This window comes from Trachurus trachurus (assembly GCF_905171665.1).
Source record: "Trachurus trachurus genome assembly, chromosome: 17".
Lineage (NCBI taxonomy): Eukaryota > Metazoa > Chordata > Actinopteri > Carangiformes > Carangidae > Trachurus > Trachurus trachurus.
The window spans coordinates 7,429,354-7,441,314 of NC_139900.1; the positions used below are offsets into that span (position 1 = coordinate 7,429,354).

The following is an 11,961-nucleotide window of genomic DNA, read 5'->3' on the forward strand; positions in this document are numbered from 1 at the left end:
GTCTGTTACTTCAGACGAGATGTCCTCCCAGGTCAGACTGAGGCTGCTGCCGAGCTCCAGATGTTTATTCGACGAGCCCGTTCAGGTGAAGGTGTCTGGGTTGAGGTCCAGGCAGCTGGTTGCTCTGAGAGCCAGGTCAACAGACGAGAGAGGGGTGGAGTTCAGCTCCTCAGCCACATACAGGGCTGATAAGAGTGGGGTGATTGACCTGGACAGAGACTCCTCTCTCAGCGGGAGCTATGTTGGAGTTGAACCCATGGGTCTGCTGTGGTCGATGAGGCCGAACACCCTCCACAAAAAGTTTCAAAAAACAAATTCACTAAATCCCCATGTGGTGAAGTTCTCTGTGCATAAAGATGAAGAGGAGGGGGGAGGAAGGATGTTGGCAGAGGCGACTAACGAGAGGATTCTGATTGGAGACGGGGTTGTCCGGCGCCCTGTCAAAGACGGGAATATTCGTGGAGTTCTGTTTACTCCCCCAGGTTGGTGGATTTGTATTTATCTTTTTCCTTTTTTTGCTATAATTTGTTGAATCAGTAAACGTTTTCGTCATTTACAAATCTTATCAAGAGCCAAAACCAAAAATAAATTTAGCGAAGTACTTTTTGTTTGTTGAGCCACAGGATGATACAGCCAACAGTGTAGCACTCTCACATTCCTCTGGTCTCTACAGGAGTGGGTCCTTTCCCTGCTGTGCTGGACCTGTACACATTTGGTGGAGGTTTATCAGAGAAAAGAGCCTCTCTCCTGGCCAGCAGAGGATTTGTGGTTCTGACTCTAGCACTGTACGGTCACGATGACCAGCCAAGGAACATCAGGGAGGTTCATCTGGATTATTTTGAAGAGGCAATAGAGTTGTTAGGAAAACAAGACAAGGTGAGTGGTTAAAAAAGACTGCAATGGTTCTGGTTATCCCATTTTAAAAAAAATTGTGCTTCAAATGTTGGAGCATTAACAGAGCGAAATCTAATGGTTGACTTGGCCCCATTTGCAGCATGATTGCAAGAAGACAAATGTCAAACTACCATTCCTTTGCCTTAGGAGATGCATCCAATAAAATCTCCACTCCAAAAAGACTGATAGTGTAAATGTTTTTCCACAGGTGGGCAGTAAAGGAGTTGGTGTGCTATCCCTTTCAAAAAGTGCAGATATTGCACTTTCAATAGCCTCTTACCTGCCAGATGTTGAGGCTGTAGTGTGGATCAACGGCTGCTCTGCCAACACAGCCTTACCTCTCTTCTATAGGAAAAGCCAAATCCTCCCTGCATTGATGTTTAATGCCAGCAAGGCAATCACCACTGAGTCAGGGGCTGCCTTGGTCAAGTATTGTGGTGACAACCCCCTGGCAGAGGAGAACAAGTCCACACTGGTCCCCATTGAACAAGCCAAGGGTCGATTCCTCTTTGTAGCTGCAGAGGACGACCTCAACTGGGACAGCAAGGCTTACATGGAGGAGATGGTGGAGAGACTGAAGCATCATGGGAAGGAGAACTTTGAGAATGTGAGCTACCCAGGAGCAGGACATTATCTAGAGCCTCCTTATGGACCCTACTGCCCCTCCAGCTTTCATGCTTTTGCAGGTAAACCAGTCTTGTGGGGGGGTGAGCCGAGGTCTCACGCAGCAGCTGAAGTCCACCTGTGGAAGAAAATCCAGGAGTTCTTCAGAGCTCACCTGAGCTGTGACCATAGACAGAATAGAGCCAAGTTGTAGATGCAAAAAATATATATATAGGGGTGTCTAGTTTTCTTTTTAAACCATTTTCAACCATTTTTATTTTATTTTATCATTTTTATCTAACCCCCCAATGTACAGTATTGGGTGAACAAAAATGTGAATGCAAATATAAATTGCAGACTGCTTGCTGCGCCACCTGACCGAATCCGACTGCGCCTTCAGTTTGCCTTCTTGTGCTAAGAGAAGTATGCCAGAAATGTATGACATTAAATCATATAAACAAAGAGAAAAACATCAAATCTATGACTTTAATAACTGACAGAACAAGTGGCTACTTTTCTGGCAATAAATGCAGCTCTCAGTTGGATACAGCTAAAATTAGATAGTGATTATCGCTGTCATGTGTTGGCATGTGAAATTAATAATACATCTTCTGTATTGTGGTGAGATGTTTTATTAAAGAATATCAGAGAGCGCTCTATGTCTGTTTCTCTGGCTTTTTCCCACATTCACAAGGTCTTTCCTGCACAGGGCCTGTCAAGCTTTACTCTGGCCACTAGGTGGCGGTATAACCACCCCATGCAGCTGAGCTCCCTCGAAGTCTGCTGTAATATTCTGGTTACAGTTTTTTTGTTGTTGTTATTTTTTTTAAGGAAAAAATTGAAACAGTTATAGTATAGCATATAACATTATATTTCTGTCAAGCTTCAAAGCAACATTTTGTGTGTCATAGACCAATTATTCCCAGAAAACAAACTGATGAAACGTACCTAGGTCGTCATACAGCTGTCTGTTATTTTTGGAAATGTCCATAAGAAAAATTGTCAAATCCCCAACCAATTTTCCTGCATTGAATTAATTGTTTCTAACAATAAGACACCACATTATCTAAAGTAAAAACAAAAACACACAAAACCTACTATATGCTCTGTCTTTTTAACTTACTACTACTATAGCTAATTTAAAATCATATTTTGGTTCATCATTATTTGGTGTGTGTTTTTTTTTTCTCTAGCATTTTTGGTGTGTAGCTTTGTGTATGAACTTGTGTAGGCTATAAAGACAGTGTTGGGGAAAAAGTTGTTCAACTATTCACATGACAAACAGTCCAAACACAACCGATTGTCCATCATCTGTTTACAGGGAACACACACACATTTCTGCATGTGTGTTTGTGTCTCCTACTTTCATATTAGCCACTTTGGATACAGACTCTGACTGAATAACCAAAGATGTGCCAAACAGGTGAGATATGAATTGTTGATATTCAATTCAATTCAATTCAATTCAATTCAATTCAATTAAAAAAAAACTTTATTGTCTATCACAAGGACAGAAAATTGTCATCAGTTTGGGCTCCGCACAGTTAGACAACACCAACTGTAGAAGCAATTTTAATTACTCCTTTTGGTGGCTGGTCCAGACTTAAGCTTGACACATGGAGTTGGTTGAAAGATGAAATATGACTATGAGAAAATGTTCCAGTTGGTCCCTTTTTGACCATTTATTGTAAATACAGAGTGCTTTAGATTGATCAACATAACATAACATAAGAACTGGGATTAGGGCAGGATTGCAGGCCTCAGCACGGTCAAAAACGTGTTGCCTTTCCCAACCACGCCTGGATGCAGTGCTGCTTGGTTTTAAGGTCTCCTGCTCCTCCAGCTCCACCCTCCTCACAGGTGCCCACCAGATGGGGCTAGACACACCCAGTCACGCACACTCTCACTCACATAATGACAAAACACAAGTTAATCAACAAAAACTCATATTGGCTCCTACACCAACGTAAAAACTCACATTAAAAAATCTCACATAAATGTGAGTTTTTACGTTGATGTTTGTATGTCTGACCCCTCCAACGTACGAACGTGTGTCTGAAACAATTCCTAACCAACTCAAGTTTAGAGCAATAAGAGTACAATTTCATGATGCTGTGTCAGCAGTTCAAATAAAGTAGTTGTAGTTATGCTAATAAACTGTTCAAGTTGTTATCAGAAGCATTTTACTATTAGTTTCTTTTAATCAGTTGTCGTGGTGGAGATGTTTTGGTCATGATCAGTTGATTTTGGTTCTGCTCACACTGCCCTCTTAATATATCACCAATCCTGTTTCCTTTGTCACAGATTAAAGTCTAAAGCTGCAAAGAGAGAGTCTCTAACTTCAACCTACCTAGAGCATCCTTATGGACCCTACTGCCCCTCCAGTCTTCACTTGCTTGCTGGTAGACCAGTCTTGTGGGGGGGTGAGCCAAGGTCTCACGCAGCAGCTGAAGTCCACCTGTGGAAGAAGATCCAGGAGTTCTTCAGAGCTCACCTGAGCTGTGACCATACACAGAATAGAGCCAAGTTGTAGATGCAAAACACACACACACACACACATCATATAAACAGGGAGAAAAACATCCCATCTATGACATAACTGTCAGAATAAGTGGCTATTTTTCTGGCAATAAATCAATCAACTAATAATTGCAGCTCTCAGTTGGATACAGCTGAAATTAGATACCGATTATCGCTGTCATGTGTTGTCCATTGTAGAATTAATAATGCATCTTATGTATTGTTGTGAGATGTTTTATTAAAGAATATCAGAGCGCTCTGTGTCTGTTTCTGTGTCTCCCACACTCACAAGGTCTTTCCTGCACAGGGCCTGTCAAGCTTTACTCTGACCACTAAGTGGAGGTATATGCACCCCATGCAGCTGAGCTACCTCTAAGTTGGATAAGTAGGTGGTTTGAAATTACGTTTTTGTTTTTTGTTTTTTATAAGGAAAAGAATAAATTAAATAACTAAATGTTGAAACAGTTATATTTCATGTAATACTATATTTTTGTCAAGCTTCAAAGTAAGAATTTGGCTTTCTGTTATTTTTGGAAATGTCCATAAGAAAATGGTCAAACACCCAACCAACTTTCCTGCACTTAATTATTGAATTTGAACAATAAGACACTACATTATCTATGTAAGTAAAAAACAAAAACACTTACAAAAAAACATTACAGGCTCTGGCTTTTTAACTTGTAAACTGTAACTAATTCCTATTTATTATTATTTGGTGTTTTCTTTTTTTCTTTTTTACTCTAGCATATTTGTTGTGTAGCATGAACTTGTGGGCAAAAAAGACAGTGTTGGGGGAAAGTTGTTCCTGGTTAAGTTTTTGATATTGTAGACACGATATTTCCTTTCACTGCTCCTTTTTTCTTTTCTTTTTTTCTTTTTTTTTTTTAGCGCTCATTGGTTGTAAGGCTTTTATTGTGAAGGAGCCACCGTTTCCTGCCTGCGGGTTCTAGGACTCGGCGATTGACGAGGAGCTTCTGTAAACAATCCATCTTACTTTGTGTCCCCAGTGACTTTTGTTTGAACTTTACCTGCGTGAAAAGAAGATTAACAGGTGAGCTAACGTTATCTTCTGTCCACGGACGGTAACTCTTCACGTTTTGTTCTGACACTGTACTGGTTTTTCTTCGCCGCCATGTTTCTGTTGGGTGACCGAAGCAAAACTTGAATGGCTACATTGTGTTAAGAGCAGCTGCCCCCGGTAACAAGTCTGTAGGTCACAGATTGTTTACTTTGCACAAGTTACAGCACATAACTTCCACTGAAACAGTTAGACTAATACGGAAGCAGTGCACGTGTAAATCAATAATCATTCCTTTCATAGTGATGGGGCATCAGAGCTACTAGCCCATGGCAGTGATCATTAATGACTATTTACCCATTCAAGCCGTTCTTTGAAGACAGTTTGCTTCTGTTTTGGTGCAACGAACAGAGGAAACATGCAACATCCACTATGATCCTACTATATGAAGTCGCTGAATAGTATTTTTTATCCAGATTAATCAGCTCTCTGATATTTATGGCACTAAAATCACCTGATGACCATAATGGTAGTAAAAGAAGACAATACAATACCATAACGTTTGACAACTCTGTAGAGATAGAATGATATTATTGTTATTGATAACAAATAGCTATGTGTTTTGCAGTCTTTTGTGCATATTTTTAAGTGTGATAAGGCGGAGGCCAAAACACCAACTGTAGCTACATCTGGCCTCCTAAATCACACACACACCAAACGTACAGGAATTCATTGTAGGTCCTAAAAGTACACTATGCTGTGACAATAGTTCAGATTGAATATTTAATACATTCGCACCATCAGGACACAGAGAAGACTCTTAAACCTGCAGCTAAGGATTTCCCTTTTTTATGATGGGCAGCTTCTTTTACTGCCAGTACGTCACATTTCTGCCTTTTCTTCATCACTTCCACTGAGAGATGCTGATCGAGTACGCACATGACAATCAGTCCAAACACACAACCGATTGTCAATCATCTGTTTACACTAGGGAACACACACACATTTCTGCATATGTGTGTGTCTCCTATACTTTCGCATTGGCCACTTTGGATACAGACTCTGACTGAATAACCAAATCAGACCTTAAATTGTTGCTCTCAAAGAGTTACCCAACTGAATTAATAAGTTTAGGCTACCCCCTGAAAACAAGAGCTGCCAACAGGTGAGATATGAATTGTTGATTAAATATGTGTCTGAAACAATTATACACAAGATTAAGCGACTCAGGTCTGCGGCAATAGCAGTACAATTGCACGATGCTGTGCCAGCGGTTCAAATAAAACAAGTTGTAGTTATTCTAATAAACTATTCAAGTTGTTGCCAGAGGCATTTTACTATTAGTTTTGGCAACACTTTATAATAAGTGTGACTGACGTTGTTCTGGCCTGCCCTGAGAGGGTTTCCAACCCCGGTGTCTCACACCGCGGGCGACGATGCTAACCGTTTCACCAAGAGGTGGCAAGTGGATTAGTACGTCTTTTTTTATGGGTGAGTGAGTTTAACTTAAGTACTGCTAGGGTTGCAAAGGGGTGGAAAATTTCCAGTAAATTTCCGAAAAATTTCCAGAAACTTTCCATGGGAAGTTAAAGGAGCATTATCGCAAATACAGCAGTAATAGCATAAAATAAGCTGACATATGTAAAAGATGGGTCGGGGGGAGCCATAACTAAATTTACAAAAAAAATCGCCAACAGTATAGTGTCCGTGGGGCAAATGCAGCATTTGTCTTTGTTATGATCCAAGCCGGCCCGGCGCTTGCTGCGTTAAAATGCACTCGGAACTCGCAAATCCGACCTCCGAACCGGACAAATATGCAACAGTAAGTAATGTAGCAGTGTTAGGGTGCTCACAGTCACTGAATCGCTGGTAGAACACTTTGTCTCCACGTCCCGTGTCTTTCTTCAGCTGTCCTCTCAGCGTTATTAAGGAGGAGGACGTTTCAGTTGTTGTTGTCGTTGTTGTGGTTGTGCGCGACGTAGAGCTGCCGCTTCCACTAGCGAGTTTTCGTTTTCCCGCGATTGCACGTTCATTCAGCCTGGCGAGGGAGGAGGAGGGGGGAGGGAGAAGGAGGGGGGGCGGGGGGGGACTAAATGAGGCTGCTCTCTCTCTCTGACAGCTGCCCACTTGTTTATATCTGATAAGCTCCGCCTGGCTCCATCTAGTGGCCGAATTTTGCGATAATACTCCTTTAAGCTGGGGAATTTTGGAAATATTCCAAATTGGAAACTTTCCATGGGAATTATGGGAATTTATGGGAATTATGGAAATGTATGGGAATTATTGGGAATGTATGGGAATTAACTAGAAATTGGGGGTAATTAATTTAGACAAACTGGATCATATCCAAACATAAATGTAAATATTTTGTTTTGTCATAAGCAGACATCCATGCAAAATAATATAATTTAAAAACATGACATTTCAACAGATTTATTTTGTGAGTAGAACTTTATCAAGTTTTAATTCTTGTATGAACAATCAATTATTTTACTGAACCACAAAAACATGAATGTTGAGTAAAATTTTACTCACCCTCCCCAATCAATTTTGTAAATTTCGGATTTATTCCCGTTTATTCCCATATATTCCCATTAATTCCCATATATTCCCATTAATTCCCATGGAAAGTTTCCAACTTTGAAAATTCCCGGAATTTTGCAACCCTAAGTAGCCTACTGCTAACCGCCACACGCTGTCACTTCTCCTGACTGGTACCTCCTGACTGTGACTCTACCCACGGACCGCCGTTACATAAAGTACACACTATTAAGCATTAATTAAGCATTAAATACTGAATTCATCATTTATAACACATGAATACTCATTAGTATGTAGTTTAGAAACACAGTTAAAATGTTTTACTCATCATAGATAAGCACTAACTGTATTTATAAACTACATACTAATGAATATTCATGCGTTATAAATGAAGAACAGAAGTGTTACCTTAGTTTCTTTAATCAGCTTTGTTTTGGTCATGATCAGTTGATTTTTTTTATTTTTTATTTTTTATTTATTCTTTTTTATTTTGGGCATGTCAATTTAAATCATCATCATCACACTTCATCTTAGTTCAAATAATACATACACATGGCCGAAAGGGAAAGCGGGAGAAGCAAAAGCTTATCTAGTCCCGCCCCCATTACACACAGAATAAAAAATATTTATCATAATCTTTTCTTTCAGATTTTTTTTCCCCCTTATTTTATCATTATTTTTTTTTTGCATTTTGCATTTTGCATTTTGATGTAACATTCTTTTACTTATGATATTTTGACATAGCATGTTACAGCAGTAAGTAGTATACAGATCATATCATAATCTTTTCTTTTGTTTTTGCTTTCTTGTATTTTTGTATAACATACTTTTACTTATGACATTTTGACATAACATGTTGGCAGCAGGTAGTAAACAGAGCTGAAGTTTAGCTCTGGTTGGTTCTGCTATGTCACACTGCCCTCTTGATATATCACCAATTCTGTTTCCTTTGTCACAGATCAAAGTCTAAAGTGAGGAGAAAGTCTGTTACTTCAGACGAGATGTCCTCCCAGGTCAGACTGAGGCTGCTGCCGAGCTCCAGGTGTTTATTCGACGATCCCGTTCAGGTGAAGGTGTCTGGGCTGAGGTCCAGGCAGCTGGTTGCTCTGAGAGCCAGGTCAACAGACGAGAGAGGGGTGGAGTTCAGCTCCTCGGCCACATACAGGGCTGATGGGAGCGGAGAGATTGACCTGGACAGAGACTCCTCTCTCAGCGGGAGCTATGTTGGAGTTGAACCCATGGGTCTGCTGTGGTCGATGAGGCCGAACACCCTCCACAAAAAGTTTCAAATAAAGAATTCACTAAACCCTCATGTGGTGAAGTTCTCTGTGCACGAAGATGAAGAGGAGGGGGGAGGAAGGATGTTGGCAGAGGCGACTAACGAGAGGATTCTGATTGGAGACGGGGTCGTCCGGCGCCCTGTCAAAGACGGGAACATCCGTGGAGTTCTGTTTACTCCCCCGGGTTGGTTGTGTTATTGTTGCAAATTTCTCAGACTAAGAATGAATTTATCCAAATTTAAAAGTTGCATTCATCACGTTAGCTGTGTGTCATTTAGCTTTGCCTCGTTTCCTCTGCTGCAGGAGATGGTGTGTTCCCTGCCGTGCTGGATCTCTACATCTTAGGAGGAGATTTGTCCGAGAAGCGGGCCTCTCTGCTGGCCAGCAGAGGATTTGTGGTTCTGTCTGTCGTGGCGTTCGGACATGACGACCTGCCGAAGAATATCAAACAGCTTCATCTGGATTATTTTGAGGAAGCGATACAGTTTTTGAGAAAACAAGACAAGGTGAGATCTTTGATATAACTGTGATTTTGGGGAACACATCTCTTCATCTGGTTGAATGGTTGTAGATTGTTTTTGCTTTCCCCCCCCCACAGGTGGGCAGTAAAGGAGTTGGTGTGCTATCCCTTTCAAAAACTGCAGATGTTGCACTTTCAATAGCCTCTTACCTGCCAGATGTTGAGGCTGTAGTGTGGATCAACGGCTGCTGTGCCAACACAGCTTTACCTCTCTTCTATAGGAAAAGCCAAATCCTCCCTGCATTGATGTTTGACATCACCAAGATGATTCCCACCGAGTCGGGAGCCAACATGGTCAAGAATGTTTTGGACAATCCCCTGGCAGAGGAGAACAAGTCCACCCTGGTCCCCATTGAACAAGCCGAGGGTCGATTCCTCTTTGCAGCTGCAGAGGACGACCGCAACTGGGACAGCAAGGCTTACATGGAGGAGATGGTGAAGAGACTGAAGCATCATGGGAAGGAGAACTTTGAGAGTTTGAACCTCCCAGGAGCAGGACATTATCTAGAGCCTCCTTATGGCCCCTACTGCTCCTCCAGCTTTCACTGGCTTGCAGGTAAACCAGTCTTGTGGGGGGGTGAGCAGAGGTCTCATGCTGCGGCTGAAGTCCACCTGTGGAAGAAGATCCAGGAGTTCTTCAGAGCTCACCTGAGTTCTGACGATACACAGACTAAAGCCAAGTTATAGATGGAAATATAGAGGTAGAAACTATAGAAGATATTAACTTGCTGTACAATGAAGCTGGTTTTGTGTTTTCACAATTTTTACTGACCCAACTAAAAGTGTGAGGTTTTATCTCACTGTCTGTTTACTTCTGGACTGACTACACTAAACTGCATTCAGATGGTTTATGTGAATTAATGTATTTGTTTCAAGTGTGTCTTCTCTACTGTAAGCGGGTGGCTGTGGTGGTGTGGAGTGTTTATCTGCAATCTTCTGCTACATACCTGTTGTTACTAAAGCTCCATAGAGTGACCTGAGAAAGGACCTGTTTAACTTTTTGTGCTTTAAACTACTGCAGATACGTATATCAAAACTCTCTCTCTGTAAATGTATATACGTATATATATATATCAAACTCCAAGTAATATACTTGAAATGTGTAAAATATGTCAGCTAAATCAGCTGAGATTGTACCTGCACAAAGAGACATAAAAACATCAGAACTTGAGCTTATTTGATCTTCTGTCTTCTGTCTCAGCTAACGTAACCCCTATGAATTTTAATGCGTTTAGTGTTGCAGTTCTGCTATCCGTGGATGAAATCTGAGGTTTATAACTTCCTACGTTGCAGCAACTTGACAAATATGTGTACAATCTAGCCTCATATACTGTAAGAAATTGCACCCAATGTGCTGTAAGTACCAAAAAGCTTCAGGATGTGAAATATAAAATAGTCCACAAAAATGTGACAAAACATCAAACTGTGGAATCAACGCCTTCAAAGTGACAGCCACTTCATGGAAAAGTAGTAGAATACAATATTTGACTTTTCAGTCTAGTGGAGTTAAAGCCATAATACTAATGAGGCGTCAACTCTGCACTGCTGCTTTAAATGATTGATACAATGTTGGGTCATTTTATGCAAGAGCTGCTGGGGGTGACTTTGTAATACGATCACCGATTTAGATATTTAGTCAAAAGATATATGCAAGTCCTCATTTAAAGAAAGCTTTGTGTTGCAGTAGCATGTGTCGAACAGTAGAGGTCCTCCTTCACCGCCACAGCGAGGCGCTGCTCATGTTGCCAGGGCCCTCGGCTGCCTCTCCACGCTTGTAGGCCGCCAGTCTCTAGGTGGAAATTTCCACTCCAGCCACACTGGACCAGAGGCCATAAGAGATGTTTGAGAGGCAACAAAATGAAATATTGAATAGAATCCAACACTTCTCTCTTTGGGTTTGTCTGGTTTTTATTTATTTATTTATTTGGAGAGAAAGAGAAAGACAGGATATTTGAGTTTATATATGATACAAATATACTACTATATAATACAGTGGAGGATGCAGCTTTGAGCAGCTGCTGACTTGGTTATGACTCATTTTTAGAGTAGAGCAGTATCTCTTTTATTCATTTTCATATTTGGTCCTTTAAAAATAAATGGGAATTTTAAAGATCCCATCAAAGTTTAATGATCCCCGTTGATTGATACTAGATTCAAGCAAGTGTGCGGCAACGGTGCACAAATAGTTTAGTTGAAAACTAAACTATTTAGTTGAAACTATGAATGTATGTGTCGTTTAAAGAGAAGCAGAGAGTTGTAGAGAGACTGATGCTTCAAAAGTCGAGGAGCAGCCACAAGGTTTTCTGTTTCTGTTCATAAAAAGCCGTTTCAAGGTTTCCCTCAGAGGCTTTCACCTGTGTGTGTCTATGTGTGTGTGTGTGTGTGTGTGTGTGTGTGAATAATGTATGAGAAGGAGAAGCAGAGTTTTATGTGTTTATGCAGTGTGTGTCTGAAAGATAAAGAAAGCCAAGAGTGGAGTGTATTGGGTGTGTTGTGTGTGTACGTGCGTGCGTCTGAGACTGTGTGATAACAGAGTTGTGTTTGTATAATGTGCTGAGTTGCATGTGTGAGACGACTAATCCCAC

General features: G+C 41.0%; 1 protein-coding gene across 1 annotated transcript; it reads left to right on the forward strand.

The window, feature by feature from the left end:
• Nucleotides 1-10,529, forward strand: LOC311000109 (uncharacterized protein). Its single transcript, XM_083990743.1, has 6 exons — nt 1-482; nt 674-876; nt 1,103-1,707; nt 8,535-9,040; nt 9,160-9,362; nt 9,455-10,529. The coding sequence occupies exons 1-6, from the start codon at nt 20-22 to the stop codon at nt 10,061-10,063; spliced, it is 2,589 nt and encodes an 862-aa protein (XP_083846869.1). The 5' UTR covers nt 1-19; the 3' UTR covers nt 10,064-10,529.
• Nucleotides 10,530-11,961: the final 1,432 nt, after the last annotated feature.

Coding starts and splice junctions, on each gene's coding strand:
- LOC311000109 (XM_083990743.1), top strand. CDS start 20: ATGTCCTCCCAGGTCAGACTGAGGCTGCTGCCGAGCTCCAGATGTTTA. Junction 9,041..9,159: donor AGTTCTGTTTACTCCCCCGG/GTTGGTTGTGTT, acceptor CCTCTGCTGCAG/GAGATGGTGTGTTCCCTGCC. Junction 9,363..9,454: donor TTTTGAGAAAACAAGACAAG/GTGAGATCTTTG, acceptor CCCCCCCCACAG/GTGGGCAGTAAAGGAGTTGG.